At 36.0% G+C, this 21,121-nt stretch overlaps 1 protein-coding gene across 2 annotated transcripts in view; it reads left to right on the forward strand.

Annotated features, from left to right (window-relative positions):
* Positions 1–729: 729 nt before the first annotated feature.
* The window catches only part of SCN2A (sodium voltage-gated channel alpha subunit 2), a 148,324-nt gene continuing 127,932 nt past the window's right edge, over positions 730–21,121 (forward strand). The window contains exon 1 of one of the 2 annotated variants that reach the window (XM_059052411.2): positions 730–975. Coding sequence is in view for 1 of the 2 variants with exons in the window: in XM_067026221.1 (XP_066882322.1) it covers positions 950–975 (26 nt within the window). In the remaining variant the exon portion in view is untranslated. The remainder of the gene's footprint in view (positions 976–21,121) is intronic. The other variant, XM_067026221.1, reaches the window with a different exon arrangement.

Raw genomic sequence — 21,121 nt, forward strand, 5'->3', positions numbered from 1 at the left:
GCACATGATATGCTCAGTATAACTGATGTTATTTATTAAATGCATTCTTATAATAATTTAATTTTTCTCTTATCCTTCTAATAATATATAACCATACACTATAGGGTACTACAATTATCAAATTTCATATAGCATGTAATTTGATATTTGTATATTTTGAAATATCTTTAAAAGCTTGAGTCAACTAAAGATCTTCTAGTTTGTCTTTTGTTAATTTCATTGTCCTGCGTTAACTACAATCCTTTAACACCCCCAAACAACATTAATAACAACAACATAATGCCGAATTTCTCTAGTAGCAAAAACTTATACATCTCCGCAAAGTGGTGTTCAAGAAATATAAATTTGACATCCAAAATTATTTTGTAGGAGACATATATTATTTTTTCAGATGTCAAATAAAGTTAAATAAGTTTTTAGGTAAGCAGTAAATTTTTAATAATGCTATGACAAGGTTCCATTTAAGTTAAATACAATGTAAGTAAATTGAAGTAAATCCCAAAGTAGGACTACAAATGTAAAAAAAATCATATGCTAATCCTTCTGAAATGTTTACTTTACAATTAATTAAGGTAGTTGATTTCAAATACAGTGGAATTATGGGCTATAACCACATCAAACTTACTCGATGTGACATTGCCAAGGGATCATTAATGAAAATGATTCCACTTTTGGCCAGGAGATGGAGCTGTCATGTAAGATGCTGTCATATTTATTTATTTATTTTTTAAATTTAGCATGCTGCTTTCTAACAGACAGTGGGTACCATTGAGTATGTGTCAGAACAGAAAGCTAAGGCAGAAACAGAGAGGATGCTACGGTCGTCCTTTCTTGTTTTTTCTCCTTCAGTGAGGATGGAACACGTGAGATTTTACTTTCTGCTCTAGTGGGAATTCTGAATAACTGTGTTGGAGAATATTATATTTAACACATATGTGGATTCTGATCTATGATTTACAATTCCCTTTATTTCAGGTAAGCCAAGATGATTCTATCTTTGACCTTTCAATGAATTGTTATATATGTTAATGATGACATTTAAAATGTGTGCTTTGTGAGCTTGGATTTGGATCTAAGAGATTCAAAAGCTGTAATTCTGTCTGTTCTGCATCTTTAAATCTTCTTAGACTGAAATGAGCTCTGACTCTGACGTGCTGTATTTTAATATTTCTTTGGCTTTCTGGCCTTTAGTGTCTATCTGTGGCCATATTTGTATACCTTTTGAAGGTAAAGCTTTCAAAGTGAAGGATAGATCTTCCTTTCACAAGGCAAATACTGCTCCTTAATGGGGTGAACAAATTGTAGAAATGTAATGAAGCAGATTAACATGGCAGTGGCTTTGCCAAAGCCCAGGGCTGAGCCTTCTGATAGCAGCCTCCGAGGCACGCCAACATCCTGAGCCCAAAGGCCTTCTGAACAATCCCTGCCAGTAATGATGGTACAGATTATTTATGCTTTTTTCCCTTTTAGGAAAAATATGTAAGTCATTTCTCCCACATGAGTGGAAGATTTATGTAATGTGCTTAGTAGACTTGGAATGATGGTACAGACCCTGCCCCCTCCCTCCAGTATGGATGTGAGGAGTAAACTGAAAACAAATTAATTGCTGAGAAAATTATTTTTTTTCTTAGATTGTGGTGGATTTGTGATGATAGGACTGTGGCCATTTAAAATAGTTGATGTTGTATAAGATGCTCACATTTAAAATTATTTTTCATCATGTGACATTAGCTGTGCTAAAGAGTGGAATGACTCAGGAGCTGGAAATTGCATGCAACCGCCTTGCTTTTCTGCTGCTTCTCATGCTTTCCCCTAAATTCTCTTTTTATTATTATAAAATTAACAGGAAGAAAGCAATATAGAAATCCTGTATTTAAAAGCCCCAACTGTCATTTAGATGAATTTATAATGAAATTTAAAAATATTTAAAAATTATTTTGGTAAGATTGTGTTTAAATATCTCATTCCTTCCTCTTTCGAAAGAGCAGTGTGTCTGTGTGGATGTGTGTGGTGCCGGTGGTGGAGGTGGCAGGTGGAGGGTGCAGAAGGATGTTTCTATCTTACTCATCATTTTTTCTGTAAACTGGTAGTTGTGCTGTGTCAGAGGTTGTGAAAGCTATGGAGAAAGATTTTACAGAATGGTTCAAACCACCGAGAAAAAAAAAATGCATTCTTTGACATTTGGGATCTATAAAGAGATTTAAGTTCCATACGATTCTATATACATGAAAAAATTTTAGGAACACAGATTATTAGCATTCATCAAAAACACTTCTGGCTGAGAGATTAAGTGGAATTCCCAGAGCCACATAACTAGAATCAGAGGCAAGACTAGAATGCTGATTGACAGACAGTGTTCAATCTTTCATAGCAGTAACACAATTTACCTCTAGTGTGAACATATCCAAATGGCATATACCAGGTGTGCTGATATTGACTCTGTGTATGCGTGTGTGTGTGTGTGTGTGTGTCTGGGCAAATTTTGTGCCTAATGGTATATTATATACAGTGTTCAATTTTCTCAGGGCTCTTGACAAGGCATTCAAGAAAACTAAAACAACAGCTATGGAGATTCTCTGTTTCTTAGTATTCTTCTTTCCCCATTTGATGAGGTATGTTATTCTACTCTATGCCCATGAATGATATGGATGGTCACATACTAGCTTCCAACTCTATTCCTCCTACCTAATAGAACAGACTATAAATATGGTCGACCGACCCCTACAAGAACATCCTCTCATGCCCTCGCCTTCCTTTTTTTTTTTAAACCTCCTGTGCACAGGCTGCACCCTATTTCTTCAATATCTTGAGGGGGAAAAAAGAGATTAAAATGTGTCACTTTTACATACAACATTTACAGAGTACCACAGACCTACCAAGAACTGTCCATGGGATGGATTGAGATATAAACAAAGGTACATAGTTTATCTCATGGAGTTTAACATGGAAATGTGCATGTACAGATAGTACTATAGCTCAAAATATTATAAACATCAGAATGAAGAAGGGTGGGAAAGTGAATGGGGCAGGTATATGAGCACCTATCTGGTGCCAGGCACTGTGTACATCCTGAGATTCAGAATAAGCCAACAGTCACAATTTCTGTCCATGAAGAACTTAGAGCCCAGAGAAAATGATGTTAAGGGGATATGATAGTTAAATTGTATCTTTGAGAGTGAGTTTGGTATAATTAAATAAGAATATAAAGTTGTTCTTTCCAGGCACAAAGGTGAGGCAGGCAAATACAAAGAAATAGTGAACTATTGGACATTATATAGGGAAATTATAAAGAATGGTAAATAATCCAATCTGTTGAAATTACATAGGGAAATTATAAAGAATAGTAAATAATCCAGTCTGTTGAAGCATGAGGGTGTTGTATTTTTTTCCCCTGGAGCAGCAAAAGTAAGGATAATGAATCTGGCTTTTGATGTTATGCTTTTACATACTAACACATACTCTCACATAGAGATGTTCTGGAGGAACGTGAAAATTTTACATCCAAGTATCAGATTAGAAGGTAAAGCTGAATATACGGATGTATGAAGCTCTGGCAAGAATTAGGTCACACATAAATGAACATCAATAGGGAATAAAAGTGGAGTGAAGATGACTGGGATATAACTTTAAGAGTAGGTGGAGTAAAACAAGTTTAGAGAGAATATTAATTGATTGTAAAAAAAATGGCATAAATTAGAGTAATAACAGTGTCATAGGAGACAAAGCAGTTAAACTGACTACCAATAGCAAACCCATAAAGTGATTAATAAGAGAATAGGGTAGGAGCTGATGGACTTTGTTATTATTAGGTCATGGATGGATTTTAAAAGAAGAGGTTTAGTAGATTTGCATAGACATGGGCTTGGATTGAGGACTAAATGGGAAACGAGAAAGCTGAAGAGTGATTTTAGATTTTAAGACATTTATCAGTGAAAGGAGATAAAGATAACATTTTTTAATCTTGAGGGGTAAGGTTCGATTTTAGTTAGGGTTAGAGAAACCTCAGCCTCTTCACAGAGTAAGGATATAAAGTCAGTAGAGAGAAAGTGAAGAAAAAAGAAACAAAAAAATAAATAAAATTCCTACAGAAGACAAGACAGGGAAGGTTCAAGAATGTTTTTTTCTTTGAGACCAGAAGAAGGGGTAGGAGATGATATAAAGGAAAGCTAATATAGCTCACTTTAGGCTCCCTGTTCTTGGAAATTAAATCCTGTCTGTAAGATAAAATATCTCTTCTATTTAAATCAGTTGGTTCCTCAGAAAAGGCTATTTGTGGCATATTGACTTTCTGGAAGAAATAATTAATCCTCAGTATCGAAACACTTTCCCTCAGAGAATATTTTAGTCACATTAATTTTTTTTTTTTTTTTTTTTTTTTTTTTTTTTTTTTTGCGGTACACGGGCCTCTCACGGTTGTGGCCTCTCCCGTTGCGGAGCACAGGCTCCAGACGCCTAGGCTCAGCGGCCATGGCTCACGGGCCCAGCTGTTCCGCGGCATGTGGGATCTTCCCGGACCGGGGCACGAACCCGCGTCCCCTGCATCGGCAGGCGGACTCTCAACCACTGCACCACCAGGGAAGCCCGCCTTAATTCTTGATTTGGCAACTAATAACATTGTTTCACAGTAAGCTTATTGTATCTGCTTCGGTTATCTGTTTCTTAGTCGGAATGACCTTTAAAAACAAGTTTTATTTTGAACATGCATAAGATTAGACCGACACATATCTATTACACGTATCTAGTTAGTTTGATTAGTAAGGGCTGGTTTGCCAGCATCTGCATTAAATATTCAAGCTCTTGCCTTTTCCTTCCTCCATTTCTTAAGTACTTTCACAAGGGTGTGTGTAAAGAGAAAAGAAAGTCAATTTAATTACGAGTCCTTCCCTTAGGGCGAACTAACCTCCTTTATAAAGAAGTTCTTTCTCCCTTTCTATTGACAGTTCCAGAATCCTCTCACATCTTTCCTAGAGCCCCATCTCTTCTAGGCCTTCCATTGCAATCACATGCCATGGGACAGGAATGTGAAGCCTTGAAGAAGGCACAAGCATGGTGAAGAATCCCATCCTTCACACTGAAGCCTCTGAAAGAACTGCTTTCTCAGGTCAGATTAATTCAGTTCAGTTTAGAATTGCTTGGGTAGAATATTACTTCCTTGTTTTAAGACCTGACTCTATTGAGTTGTACGGTGAGCCTGAAAGGCCATAGTGAGAACAGAAGCAGACATTTAGGTGGCAGTACAGACACAGATGACTTAGCTTCCCTCAGGGCTGACCTTGGGCAACACTGTAAAGCAGATTTCACCCCTGCCCCTCCGTGTTCTTTTCTTCCCTCCTGTCTTCTTCTTTCAGGGGTCACCTTTAGATATGTTCCTAACTACTTCATTCAGCTTCTAAGCTTTATAAATGAGAGTATCATTGTCTAGCCTCAAATTTGCAATTATTAAAATATTAAGACAGAATTAAATTTTATTTGTGTTTGTTTGCTTTTATTCTTTTGTTATTATAAAAATTGGGGTTATTATTGCCAGCTGTGGAACTCTTAACCCTTATCCATTTCAGAACTTGATGTTTATTTGTCTCCATATTTTCTTGACCAGCAGCATGGGCAGTTTGGGGGGCACAGATGGGATAATTGATGATTTGAAATGGGAACAGTAATTCAAGTTCAATTCCATTAACACCCATTGTCATGGACAATGCTTAGTAGTACAGGTTCTGAGGCAAGTGCTAACTATGCAGCAGCAAACCTAGTGTTACCAAACTCAGGTTGGGCTGCTTGTTGCTGAAGAATCCAATACTGAGAGACAAGTATTGGATAAAATGAAAGATAACTATTGAGGAAACCATCAGTCCTGGGGAGAAGGTGGACTCTTGTCTCAAAAAAACAATTCCCCAACTCCCCAGGTTTTGTTCAGAGATTATATAGGGAAAAGAGGAAAGGGTTACCTCCTGGGAAGGGGGATAAGCTCTTATTTTTAGAGATGATTGTCTTGATCATGTGGTTCCAAGTAGCCACCATGTCTTGCTTGTGATCTGAGCCGCAAATTTCTGGTCAGCTAGTCCTTCTGGTTCCAACTGGTCTGGGTCTATGGGGTTGTGGTCAGCAGTCAACTTCTTCCACCTGGTGGGGTTTTCAGTATCTGCAAAACAACTCAAAGGACATGGCTCAGAATATTATCTCTAGCCCTTGAGGAAGAACTAAAGGTCCTTCCTTGACTTTGTTTAATGGCTAAACTGATATTGTCTTGCTTGACAGTTTTCCTTTCTTTCTGCATTTTCTTACTTCTCTGATTAAATTTATTCTTTGGGTGAAGTTTTTCTACAGACAAGAGGCAGGTGTAAGACATCATAAGGGGGAGTGGTGGTCTGTCCTGGGAAGGCCCCATAGGGTCCTGCACAGTTACACTAGGTCATCACTTCTCAACTCAGTATACTTTCAAGGGATTGAATTCTATCTTTGGTTTGTTGTTAATTCCCTTTGAAAAATACTTATTTTTTAATGTTGTAATTTTATAATAAGTCATAGGAAACACAAGGCAGGTCTTAGAATAATATTTTTCAGATTTCTGTTGTAAGCAAACATGCTAAAAGGTACACATCGAGATCTTCTAAAATTTCTATTGAAAAAAACTTTTCTAACAAAGTTCACAAATAACTTTTAAAATCAACTTCATATCACTTTCAGATGCTTCCAATAGAAAAAAAGAAAAGAAAAACCCACTACTTTTCCTATTTGTATCACCTTTTACTCTATAAATTATTAATGCAATTTGCTCAGTGTGCTTTAAATACTGGTGATGGTTACAAACAAGTTTATTTCAAAGGGAAACCAATTTGGAAAATAATTCAAGTGATTTTAATATAAATTTTGTATTTAAAAATACTGTGGATTTGGATTTTGCCAGTACCTACTTCACATGTCTTATGTCTAGAATACAAGTTTAACATGATTTTCTCTGATGTTTAAATATAACAAAGTAAGATTTATGAAAAAAATTATTTGCTATGTTGGGAAAAGTTCTTGCTTTAGGATTCAGAGAAGAAAGGTCATCATTCCAATGAGGGCAACTAAGCTTTTAATCATCAAAATGTAATTTCATATTATACTGATTTAAGAGCATTAGAATTTTATATACATTTCAATGATAATGATGAATACCATTAGCTATATAGTAGTGCCTACCAAAATATTATTTCTATGTAGGAAAAGATGGCCTGCATCAAGAACATGAAGTGAAATCATATTAAAACTCAAAAGTAAAAGCTGTTTGCTTATCTCCCTATAATATTCACACATTAGTGTGTTCTCTGCCTTATTGCATTTGGGTTTAGAGAAATTTGAGTGGGTGGAAGCAGAGGTGGAGGTGACTTTGCAAATCAAAAGTATAAATTCTTCCTGGTGATATTACATTAAACTACAAATTAGGAATGTATCACAAATGATTAACAATTCCATAACAATGGATATTTAGGGTTATTACCACTTTTTTTTTTTTTTTTACTATTATAAAGAATGCTGCCCTGAACATCTGGATATATTTGTCTTTATCTACACATGAGTTTGTGTAGGTAGGTCAAACATCCTGTTTGACATTTCCTCCCCTTTGATCATATTGAGTTGGCCAAAAAGTTCATTTAGTTAGTGAATACATTGTTCAATAAAGTTTTTTGTGAAAACAAAAAGTGTCTTTTATTTTTACTTAAAACCAAATGAATTTTTTGGCCAACCCAATAGTCCAAATAGTCAGTAGTCCACATTTCCACCACAAACATTGTAATAGCTGTAATCTACTTTCTTTTACAGAAGGTAGACCCACTATAAAATTTTGAAGAAAAGTAAATGGAAAAGTTCTAGCACTACAAGATGTTCCAGGCTCATCTTGTATATTCCCTTCCCTAGTCTTACAATCAGCCATATCTGTAAGGAGCACTGGTGCTTTTTATTGGAGAGTTGTATTGGAAACCAAGATCTGGTCACTGGGTGGATTCAACCTTTTTTTACACAATTAGAGTAAACCGAAAATTGGGAAAACACCAAATGTTTTATAATAGAATTGTGGAAGTGGCTTCAAATTTGCTGGGAAGTTTGGTAATTCTTTTCATCTCTCTTTGTTAAAGGCAATTTCCTATAATTTATATGTCTCCAGTGAATCAATCACCTGCTCTTTTCCAGGCAAAGATCTAGAGACTTGAGATACAATGGAGAACTACACAATACTTCTGTCATCAAATTCCAGTTGATAAAGAAAATAAATTATTTTTAAAAGTAAATGAACAAGGTAATAAATGCAATGAACAACAGTAAATAGAACAATATGAAAAAAGGACATGGTTGCAAGAGGGGAGGACAGTTAGCTTTGGCTGGTTAAGGAAGGCATCAGTGAGGAGGTGGCATTTGAATTGAAATAAATTTTCAGCTAGGAGAAGATCCAGGGCTGTGTGTTTCAAAGAGGAGGAATTATGAGTGCAAATACCCTAAGGAAAGAGAGGCCAAACCCTTATAGGAATTTGTAAGTTATTATAAAGGTTTAATTATTATTTGAAGTGCATCTAGAAGCCATCAGTAGGATTTAAGTAGAAACTGACATAATCTGATTTGTGTTTTTAAATGATCATTCTGGCTCTTTGTGGAGAATGGATTATAGGGAAACAGGAATGAAGTTAGAGAAATCCTTAATGAGATAGTTTTCTCTCCAGGTGAGAGGCAGTGCTGGTTTAGACTAGCTGGTAGCAGTGGTGATGGAGATGTATGAGCAGAGTTCACGGAATCTTGTGAATATATATAGTATACCTGACTCTGGGTGATGGAGCTAGAGATGAAAGAGCCAAGGTTAAATTTTTCTGTGGGATTTCAGTGAGAGTGGAAGAAGCCTTCAGGGGAAATCCCCATTTTATGAGCCGTCCCAAGTCTACAAAAGACTCAAGGACTCAAACTTTTAGTTTCTTAAAACTGTCGATGCAGCACTAATTGAAGTTTCAGTTTTTGAGTGTGGTTTCAGTGAAACTTCTACTGGACCACAGTGTCCATTTCTTCCTTGCATTAAATTTAAACTAATTTGAATTTTCCTTTACCAGAAAGCGAATATACGCTCATTAGAGTCCATTTAGAAAACACACATGAAAAAACTAAAGGACATATAATTTATTCCAACATTTTATACCATAAATATTTTTACTAGTAACTTGGTTAGTTCTTTTATAAACATGTGCTCATGCTGTACTCCCTTTGTTAAAAACTGCTTTTTGTTTTCTTTGTTCTCGTATGCAGTCATTTTTATGCCTGCATATTATTCTATCATATGACAGCACCTAATTTTCTTTAGCAAAAATCTTGTTGTTGAGCACTTGGATTTTTTCAGTATTCCATTGTGACAAATATTTCAACAAGCAGTATGTAAGCTAAAATTTTATATACATTTTTATTGTGTTCTTATGATAAATTTCTGAATTGCTTGATTAAATGATATGCACATTTTCAAGGTTCTGTATGGATAATTGCCACATAGAAAATTTGTGTGATTTACATTTTCCATAAGCGTTGCATACAAATGCCAGTTTCTTTGTAACCATGCTAATACTGGGTTGAAGCATTAATTTTTTTCAAATTTGGTAGTTGAAAATATAATGCCTTTGCTAAATTGAGAGTGAAGTTAAAAATTTTGCCTGATTTTTTAAAAAATGAGACTTTGTGTCTTTCTTTTATGAATTGTTTTCTCATATCTGTCACCCAGTTTCTTTCTTTTTTTTTTTTTTCGGCCATACCGCATGGCTTGTGGGATTTTAGTTACCCAGTCAGGGATTGAACCCGGGTCCTTGGCAGTGAGAGTGCGAAGTCCTAACCACTGGACTGTCAGGGAGTTCCTGTCTAGTTTGTCTTATTGTGATGATATTTACTGATTTATATGAGGATTTTTAATGTGTTTTAAATACACCATTTAAAAAATTCTCTATCATAGCAATTGTTTTCCAATTCATAGTGCCTTTTATTTACTTGTTTTTATTGGGGTATAGTTGCTTTACAATGTTGTGTTAGTTTCTGCTGTACAACGAAGTGAATCAGCTGTATACATTTCTCTCCTCTCTCTTGGACCTCCCTCCCACCGCCACCTCCCCCATCCCACCCCTCTAGGTCATCACAGAGCACCAAGCTGAGGTCCCTGGGCTATACAGTAGGTTCTCACTAGCTGTCTGTTTTAAACATGGTAATGTATATATGTCGGTCCCAATTTTCCAGTTAATTCCCCTTTCCCGCTGTGTGCACATGTCTGCATCTCTATTTGTGCCCTGCCAATAGCTTCATCTGTACCATTTTTTCTAGATTCCACATATATGCGTTAATATACAATATTTGTTTTTCTCTTTCTGGCTTACTTCACTCTGTATGACAGACTCTAGGTCCATCCACATCTCTATAAATGACCCAATTTCATTCCTTTTAATGGCTGAGTAATATTCCATTGTATTTATGTACCACATCTTTATCCATTCATCTGTCGATGGACATTTAGGTTGCTTCCATGCCCTGGCTATTGTAAATAGTGCTGCAATGAACATTGTGGTACATGTATCATTTTGAATTATGGTTTTTCTCAGGGTATATGCCCAGTAGTGGGATTGCTGGGTCATATGGTAGTTCTATTTTTAGTTTTTTAAAGGGCATCCATACTGTTCTGCATAGTGGCTGTATCAATTTACAGTCTCACCAAAAGTGCAAGAGAGTTCCCTTTTCTTTACACCCTCTCCAGCACTTACTGTTTCTAGATTTTTTGATGGCCATTCTGACCAGTGTGAGGTGATACCTCATTGTAGTTTTGATTTGCATTTCTCTAATAATTTGTGACGTTGAGCATCTTTTCATGTACCTCTTGGCCATCTGTCTTCTTTGGATAAATGTCTATTTAGGTCTTCTGCCCATTTTTTAATTGGGTCCTTGTTTGTTTTTGATATTGAGCTGCATGAGCTGCTTGTATATTTTGGAGATTAATCCTTGCTCAGTTGCTTCATTTGCAAATATTTTCTCCCATTCTGAGGGTTGTGTTTTTGTCTTGTTTATGGTTTTCTTTGCTGTGCAGAGCTTTTAAGTTTAATTAGGTCCCATTTGTTTATGGGTGGTTTTATTTTCATTATGCTATGAGGTGGATCAAAAAAGAGCTTACTGTGATTTATGTCAAAGAGTTTTTCCTATGTTTTCCTCTAAGAGTTTTATAGTGTCCAGTCTTACATTTAGGTCTTTAATCCATTTGGAGCTTATTTTTGTGTATGGTGTTAGGGAGTGTTCTAATTTCATTCTTTTACATGTAGCTGTCCAGTTTTCCCAGCACCACTTACTGAAGAGACTGTCTTTTCTCCATTGTATATTCTTGCCTCCTTTGTCATAGATTAGGTGACCATAGATGCGTGGGTTTATCTCTGGGCTTTCTATCCTGTGCCATTGATCTATATTTCTATTTTTGTGACAATACCATACTGTCTTGACTACTGCAGCTTTGTAGTATACTCTGAAGTCAGGGAGCCAGATTTCTCCAGCTCCATTTTTCTTTCTCAAGATTGCATTGGCTATTCGGGGTCTTTTGTGTTTCCATACAAATTGTGCAATTTTTTGTTCTAGTTCTGTGAAAAATGCCATTGGTAGTTTGATAGGGATTGCATTGAATCTGTAGATTGCTTTGGGTAGTATAGTCATTTTCACAATGTTGATTCTTGCGATCAAAGAACATGGTGTATCTCTCCATCTGTTTGTATCATCTTTGATTTCTTTCATCACTGTCTTACAGTTTTCTGCATACAGGTCTTTTGTCTCCTGAGGTAGGTTTATTCCTAGGTATTTTATTCTTTTTGTTGCAGTGGTAAATGGGATTGTTTCCTTAATTTCTCTTTCTGATCTTTCATTGTTAGTGTCGAGGAATGCAAGAGATTTCTGTGCATTAATTTTGTATCCTGCTACTTTACCAAATTCATTGATTAGCTCTAGTAGTTTTCTGGTAGCATCTTTAGGATTCTGTATGTACAGTATCATGTCATCTGCAAACAGTGACAGTTTTACTTCTTTTCCAATTTGGATTCCTTTTATTTCTTTTTCTTCTCTGATTGCTATGGCTAGGACTTCCAAAACCATGTTGAGTAATAGTAGTGAAGGTGGGCATCCTTGTTTTATTCCTGATCTTAGAGGAAATGCCTTCAGTTTTTCACCATTGAGAATGTTTGCTGTGAGTTTGTTGTATATGGCCTTTATTATGTTGAGGTATTTTCCCTCTATGCCTACTTTCTGGAGAGTTTTTATGATAAATGGCTGTTGAATTTTGTCAAAAGCTTTTTCTATGTCTATTGCGATGATCATATGGTTTTTCTTCTTTAATTTGTTAATATGGTATATTACATTGATTGATTTGTGAATATTGAAGAATCCTTGCATCCCTGGGATAAAGGCCACTTGATCATGGTGTATGATCCTTTTAATGTGTTGTTGGATTCTGTTTGCTAGTATTTTGTTGAGGATTTTTGCATCTGATGGGTCTGTAATTTTCTTTTTTTGTGATTTCTTTGTCTGGTTTTGGTATCAGGGTGATGGTGGCATCGTAGAATGAGCCTTGAAAGCGTTCCTTCCTCTGCAATTTTTTGGAAGAGTTTGAGAAGGATAGGTGTTAGTTCTTCTCTAAATGTTTGATAGAATTCACCTGTGAAGTCATCTGGTCCTGTACTTTTGTTTGTTGGAAGATTTTTCATCACAGTTTCAATTGTATTACTTGATAGGTCTGGTTATATTTTCTGTTTCTTCCTGGTTCCGTCTTGTAAGGTTGTACCTTTTTTTTTTTTTTTTTTTTTTGTGGTACGCGGGCCTCTCACTGTTGTGGCCTCTCCCGTTGTGGAGCACAGGCTCCGGACGCACAGGCTCAGTGGCCATGGTTCACGGGCCCAGCCGCTCCGTGGCGTGTGGGATTTTCCCAGACCGGGGCAGGAACACGTGTCCCCTGCATCGGCAGGCGGATTCTCAACCACTGCGCCACCAGGGAAGCCCAAGGTTGTACCTTTTTAAGAATTTGTCCATTTCTTCCAGGTTGTCCATTTTATTGGCATATAGCTGCTTGTAGTAGTCTCTTATGATCCTTTGTATTTCTGCAGTTCCAGTTGTAAATTCTCCTTTTTCATTTGTAATTTTTTTGATTTGAATCCTTTCCCTTTTTTTCTTGATGAGTCTGGCTAAAGGTTTATCAATCTTGTTTATCTTCTCAAAGAACCAGCTTTTAGTTTCATTGAATTTTGCTCTTGTATTTTTCATTTCTATTTCATTTATTTCTGCTCTGATTTTTATTATTTGTTTCCTTCTGAATTTGGATTTTGTTTGTTCTTCTTTCTCTGCATGCTTAAGGTGTAAGTTTAGGTTATTTATTTGAGATTTTTCTTGTTTCTTGAGGTACGATTGAATTGCTATAAAATTCCCTCTTTGCACTAATTTTGCTGCATCCCATACACTCTGGGTCATCATGTTTTCATTGTCATTTATTTCTATGTATTTTTTGATTTCCTCTTAGATTTTTTCAGTAATATTTCGATTATTTAGTAGCGTATTGTTTAGCCTCTGTGTGTGTGTTTTTTTACAGCTTTCTTCCTCTAATTGATTTCTAATCTCATAGCGTTGTGGCTGGAAAAGATTCTTGATATGATTTCAGTTTTCCTAAATTTATCGAGTCTTGATTTGTGACCCCATGTGTGATCTATAATAGAGAATATTCTGTATGTACTTGAGAAGAAAGTGTATTCCGCTGCTTTCGGGTGGAGTGTCCTATAAATTAAGTCTATCTGGTGTATTGTGTCATTTAAAGCTGTGTTTCCTTATTTATTTTCTGTCTGGATGATCTGTCCGCCAGTGTAAGTGGGGTGTTAAAGCCTCCCACTATTACTGTGTTACTATCAATTTCCCCTTTTATGGCTGTTAGCATTCACCTTATGTATTGAGGTGCTCCTATGTTGGGTGCCTCAATATTTATAATTGTTATGTCTTCTTCTTGGATTGATCCCTTGATCATTATGTAGTGTCCCTCCTTGTCTCTTGCAACAGTCTTTATTTTAAAGTCTGGTTTATCTGATATGAGTATCGCTGCTCCAGCTTTCTTTTGATTTCCATTTGCATGGAATGTTTTTTTCCATCCCCTCCCTTTCAGTCTGTATGTGTCCCTAGGTCTGAAGGGGGTCTCTTGTAGACAGCATATATATGGGTCTTCTTTTTGTATCCTTTCAGCCAGTCTGTGCCTTTTGGTTGGAGCAATTAATCCATTTACATTTAAGGTAATTGTTGATACGTATGTTACTATTACCATTTTCTTTATTGTTTTGGGTTTGTTATTGTAGGTCTTTTCCTTCTCCTGTGTTTCCTGCCTAGAGAACTTCATTTATCGTTTGTTGTAAAGCTGGTTTGGTGGTGCTGAATTCTCTTAGCTTTTGCTTGTCTGTAAAGCTTTTGATTTCTCTATTTAATCTGAATGAAATCCTTGCTAGGTAGAGTAATCTTGGTTGTAGGTTTTTTGCTTTCATTACATTAAATATATCCTGCCACTCGCTTCTGGCCTGTGGAGTTTCTGCTAAAAAATCAGCTGATAACCTTATGGGGATTCCCTTGTATTTTATTTTTGCTTTTCCCTTGCTGCTTTTAATATTTTTTCTTGGAATTTATTTTTTTTTAGTTTGATTAATATGTGTCTTTGCATGTTTCTCCTTGGGTTTATCCTGTATGGGACTCTGCACTTCCTGGACTTGGGTGGCTATTTCCTTTCCCATGTTAGGGAAGTTTTCGTCTATAATCTCTTCAAATATTTTCTCAGACCCTTTCTTTTTCTCTTCTTCTTCTGGGACCCCTATAATTAAAATGTTGGTGTGTTTAGTGTTTTCCCAGAGGTCTCTGAGACTGTCCTCATTTCTTTTCATTCTTTCTTTTTATTCTGCTCTGTGGCAGTTATTTCCCCATTCTGTCTTCCAGCTCACTTATTTGTTCTTCTGCCTCAGTTATTCTGCTATTGATTTCTTTTAGTGTATTTTTCATTTCAATTATTGTGTTGTTCATCACTGTTTGTGTGTTCTTTAGTTCTTCTAGATCCTTGTTAAACATTTCTTGTATTTTGTCTGCATTACTCTACATTCTTTTTCAGGTAGGTTGCGTATTTCCTCTTCATATCTTTAGTCTTGTAGGTTTTTACCTTGCTCCTTCACCTGTAACATATTTTTTTGTCATCTAATTTTTTTGATGGGTGGGGCTGTGTTCCTGTCCTGCTGGTTGTTTGGCCTGAGGCATCCAGCATCGGAGTTTGCAGGCAGTTGGGTGAAGCCAGGTCATGGTGCTGAGATGAGGACCTGGTCTCACGGGGATTCCTCCCTTCCCCTGAGGTGTCTGAGGTCCCCCACCAGCACCTAGTAGGTGCCCTAGTTGTGAGGAGATGCAAACTCCATGTCTTCCTACTCTGCCATCTTGACTCCGCCCCTCTGTAGTGTCTTAATATTTTATATATGCAGAAGTTATACATATGCTTTATTTATATATGTTATATATATACTTACTTATATTACACATTATTTATATATGTGTAAAATTTTGATGCTCTCCCATAGTTGAGTAACAGAAAGTCTACTCATCTGAAGGTTATATAAATATTCAGCATTTTAAGTGTTTTTTTTTTTTAAGGTTTAGCTTATCTAGTGTCTTATAACAATAGTGTGAGCTAGGGATCCAACTTTTTGTTCTTTCATAATCTTTATATTTCTCTTTCAGTTTTATTGAGATATAATTGACATACAGCACAGTATAAGTTTAAGGTGTACAGCATAATGATTTGACTTACATACATCATTCAATGATTACCACAGTAAGTTTAAAGAACCTCTATCATCTAATATAGATACAAAATTAAAGAATAGAAATAAAGTTTTTTCCTTGGGATTAAAATTCTTAGAATTTACTTTCTTAACAACTTTAATCTATAAGGTACATCTGTGTTAATTATATTTATCAGGTTGTACATCACACCTCTAGTGCTTATTTATCTTATAACTGGAAGTTCGTACCTTTTGACTACCTTTATCCAATTTCCCTTCCCTCCACCTCCTGCCTCTGGTAACCACAAATCTGATCTCTTTTTCTCTGAGTTTTTTTGTTTGTTCTTTTGGTTGGTTTTGAAGTATAATTGACCTAGAACACCATTTTCGTTCCTGGTACACAACATAGTGATTTGTTATTTATGTATATTTCAGAATGATCACCATGATAAGTCTAGTTACCATCTGTCACCATACAAAGATATTACATAATTATTGACTCTGTTCCCCATGCTGTACGTTTCATACCTGTGACTCATTTATTTTGTAACTGAAAGTTTATACCTCTTAATCTCCATTGCCTATTTCTCTCTTTTCCCCCAGCCCCTCTGGCAACCAACTGTTTGTTTTCTGTATCTATGACTCTGTTTCTATTTAATTATGTTTGTTCAGTTGTTTTGTTTTTCAGATTTCACATATAAATAAAATCATACAGTATTTGTCTTTCTCTGTCTGACTTATTTCACTAAACATAAACCCCTCTAGGTCCATCCATGTTGTTGCAAACGGCAAGATTTCATTCTTTATATGGCTTAGTAATATATATATATATATATATATATATATATATATATATATATATATATATATATATATGGCACATTCTTTATCCATTCATCTATTGAGTGAAACCTAGGTTGCTTCCATATTTGGGCTATTGTGAATAATGCTGTAGTGAACATAGGGGTGCACGTATCTTTTCAAGTTAGTGTTTTTGTTTTCTTTGGATAGATTCCCAGGAATGAAATTGCTGGATCATATGGTAGTTTTATTTTTAGTTATTTTAGGAACCTCCGTACTGTTTGCTATAGTGGCTATACCAATTTAGATTCTCACCAATGGTTCCCAAGTGTTCCCTTTTCTTCACATCCTCACCAACACTTGTTATTTATTGTCTTTTTGATAATAGCCCATCTGATAGGTATGAGATGACATCTTCTTTTGGCTTTGATTTGTATTTTCCTGTTGATTAGTGATGTTGAGCATCTTTTCATGTGCCTGTTGGCCATCTGTATGTCTTCTTTGGAAAATCTATTCAGGTCCTCTATCCACTTTTTAATTGGGTAGTTTGGGGTTTTTTGATGTTTAGTTGTATGAGTTCTTTGTATATTTTGATATTAACCTCCTACTGAATGTGTCATTTGCAAATATCTTCTTTCATTCAACAAGTAGCCTTTTCATTTTGTAGATAGTTTTCTTCACTGTGCAACAGCTTTTTAGTCTTATGTTATGTCTCATTTGTTTATTTTTGCTTTTGTTTCCCTTGCCAGAGGAGACATACCCCCCAAATATTGCTAAGACTGATGTCAAAGAACATACTGACTATGTTTTCTTGTAAAAGTTTTATGGTTTCAAGTCCTACATTTAAGTCTTTAATCCATTTTGAGTTTGTTTTCATATGTGGTGTGTGAAAGTAGTTCAGTTTTATTCCTTTGCAGGTAGCTGTCCAGTTTTCTCAACACCAGTTTTTGAAGAGATTGTCTTTTCCCCCATTGTATATTCTTGTCTTCTTTATCATAGACTAATTGCTCATATAAGTGTAGGTTCATTCCTGAACTGTGTATTCTGTTCCATTGATCTATGTGTCTGTTTTTCTGCCAGTACCATACATTTTGATGATCGTAGCTTTGTAGTGTAGTTTGAAAACAGGGCACATGATAATTTCAGCATTGTTCTTGTTTCTCAGGAATGTTTTGACTATTTGGGGTCTTTTGTGTTTCCTACAAATTTTAGAATTATTTGTTCTAGTTCTGTTAAAAATAACTGGTATTTTGATAAGGATAGCATTGAATCAATAGATCACCTTTGGGTAGTATGGTCATTTTAACAATATTAAATTTTTCAATCCACAATCATGGTATATCTTTCCAACTGTGCCATCTTCAGTTTCTTTCATCAGTATTGAATAGTTTTCTGAGTACAGGTCTTTTACCTCCTTAGTTTTATTTCTAGGTGTTTTATTCTTTTTGATGTGATCGTAAATGGGATTGTATTTTTAATTTCTTTTTCTGATACTTCGTTGTTAGTGTATAGAAACAACAGATTTCTGTGTATTAATTTTGTATCCTGCAGCTTTACTAAATTTATTAATGAGCTCCAGTAGTTTTTGGTGGCATCTTTAGGATTTTCTATGTATAGTATTATGTCATCTGCAAGCAGTGATAGTTTTACCTTTTCCTTTCCAATTTGGAGTCCATTTATTTTTTTCCTGTCCAATTGCTGTGGCTAGTGGTGAGAGTGGGCAACCTTGTCTTTTTCCTGATCTCAGAGGGAAATGCTTTCAACTTTCCATCCTTGAGTATGATGTTAGTTTTGGGCTGGTCATATATGGTCCTTATTATGTTGAGATATTTTCCCTCTATACCTACTTTGCGGAGAGATTTTATCACGGATGTTGAAGTTTTTGGAAAGCTTTTTCTGCATCTATTGAGATGATCATATTATCTTTAGTCTCATTTCTTAATTTGGTGTATGACAATGATTGATTTGTGGATGTTGGACCACTTCTGCATCCCTGGGATAAATCCCACTTGATATGGTGTATGGGGATCCTACTTTTTAAATTAATGATTAGTCAGTAGTTCTATGACAATCTTTTCCAGTAAGATAACTTTTATCTTTTTTTTTGTGTGTGTGTGGTACGCGGGCCTCTCACTGTTGTGGCCTCTCCCATTGCGAAGCACAGGCTCCAGACATGCAGGCTGAGTGGCCATGGCTCATGGGCTCAGCCGCTCCATGGCATGTGGGATCTTCCTGGACCAGGGCACGAACCCGTGTCCCCTGCATCGGCAGGCAGATTCTCAACCACTGCACCACCAGGGAAGCCCTTATCTTTGTTTTAAAAAGCCATTGTTATTATATGTTAGTTTTTAATATCTAATCTTGAGCCTTGTCATGGGCATTTGATTCCATATCAATGACTAATTTATTTAATTTTACTTAAACATGAAACTTTACAATATATTTTAATATATAATGAGAATGGGTCCCCTGTTATACTTTTTTTTTCTCAAAATAGTCTTTGTAAGAAATCATCTTTTATATTATATTAATAAAGATTATAAAGTTTACTAGTACCCAGTGTTAGTAAGAGTGCAGAGAAATGAGCACTTTTTGGAAGAAAACTTGACAGTACTTACCAACATTTAAAAGATACTTATTGGACTTCCCTGGTGGCACAGTGGTTAAGAATCCTCCTGCCAATGCAGGGGACATGGGTTCGAACCCTGGCCCGGGAAGATCCCACATTCCGCAGAGCAACTAAGCCCATGCGCCACAACTACTGAAGCCTGCCCGCCTGCCTAGAGCCCGTGCCCTGCAACAAGAGAAGTCACGACAATGAGAAGTCTGCACACTGCGATGAAGAGTAGCCCCCGCTCGCCACAACTAGAGAAAGCCTGTGCACAGAAATGAGACCCAACACAGCCAAAAATAAAAACAAATAAATAAATAAATTTATTTATTTTTTCCAGTGGTTATTTTGAGGGAAGACTTGTATGGGAAGATTGATATGTAGGATATTTATTTTTGCTTTATTTTCCTTTATTCAGTTTGCATTTTTAATAGTAATCATGCATTTCTTTTGTAGGTTAAAAATACAAATAAAATATTCTTCACTATCTGCATTTGACAAGAAGATAATATTTCACCTTTGTTGTATAAATGTCACAATTTAAAGAAAAGTATTTTTCATTGTGCCTCCATACTGACTGGATATAGATTAATAATCTTTATCCTAAGTGAGGTTCTTCAGAGGTTTTTATTTTGTGTATGCTTTATTCTTTCTCTCTTTTTTTAGCATCATAAATCTATTCAAAACTAAAAGCCAAAACAGTATAAAATATTGATTCAAAATATTTCTACATGTGGATATACATCTTTTTAGGAGTTTGCACAAGTATATAATCCTTTGAAAATAGGAAATTAGCTCCATCCTCACTGGCACTCTCTCCAGCATGACCTCTGCCTAAAATCTTGGTAATTTCAGTTTGCCTACAGATAGCCTTTCAACACATTATCTAGATGCAAACCTAATTACCAACTTAGGTCTCTAAGCTTCTTAAATTCCTTTCCCCCAATGGTTGTGTTCTTTACCCTTCCTCAGGGCCTCACCACTGTGGTTTTATCTTAGGTCTCTTCTTTGCCAGTATCTATGACCTTCCTGTAATCTCTATTGCATGCATCCTGTACCATTTATCTTTCTGGCTTGTTTCATCTTTAACTCCAGCTTGAACAATCCTTTAACCCACCTGGGACCCCAACTCACTGATCTTATTACACTTTCACTGTTCACTTATTTAATGTCCTCTTTCCTTTTATTAAATAGATTAAATTCCATGGTCATTCATAATAATCACTCCTTACATACACACATAATAAACTCCCCCTCCATCTTTTTTTAATTGTCTGGCAAAATCCCCATCCTATTTATTTCCAACTCTCCCCTTACTCCATGCTGCATCCATGTAGCTGGACACAAGTACCCACTTCAAGGGGGCCCTGGATGCTGCCTAGCAATCATACCACAATTACCTGGACCACTCACTGTCGCAGTTTCCTGGACTTGGATTTCATACCCTCTCTTCTCTCCTCAAACCACCAATACTTCCTACTTCATCTTCACTCTCAGTTGACAACGTTTTTTTTCCTACATTACTAAGAAATTTGAAACAATCAGAAGATATTTTTTCCTTCAAGACTTTCATCACTAAAGGTACCTCCCTACTGAGTTCTGCACCCACATACTCTGACTTCCCACCTGTTCCCTTAAATCAGCTATTCCTGCTTCTACCTAAGATAATCCCTGCATCTGTTCACTAGAACCTATTCCTTCTTACACTACGCAAGGGCGTCACTTAAGCAATTTTTTTCTCTCTCCCCTACACCAGTAATTTTAGCTCCTTACTATATCATCATGCAAGCATTTCATTATTGCTCCTATACTAAAAAATTTTTCTTCATCAACTACTTCTCTGTTTCTGTCCTCCCTTTTGCAAAAATACTTATCAAAAGTATTTCTGTATTCTGTGTCCATTTTCCTC

This window comes from Kogia breviceps, chromosome 2, assembly GCF_026419965.1.
Source record: "Kogia breviceps isolate mKogBre1 chromosome 2, mKogBre1 haplotype 1, whole genome shotgun sequence".
Taxonomy (NCBI): Eukaryota; Metazoa; Chordata; class Mammalia; order Artiodactyla; family Physeteridae; genus Kogia; species Kogia breviceps.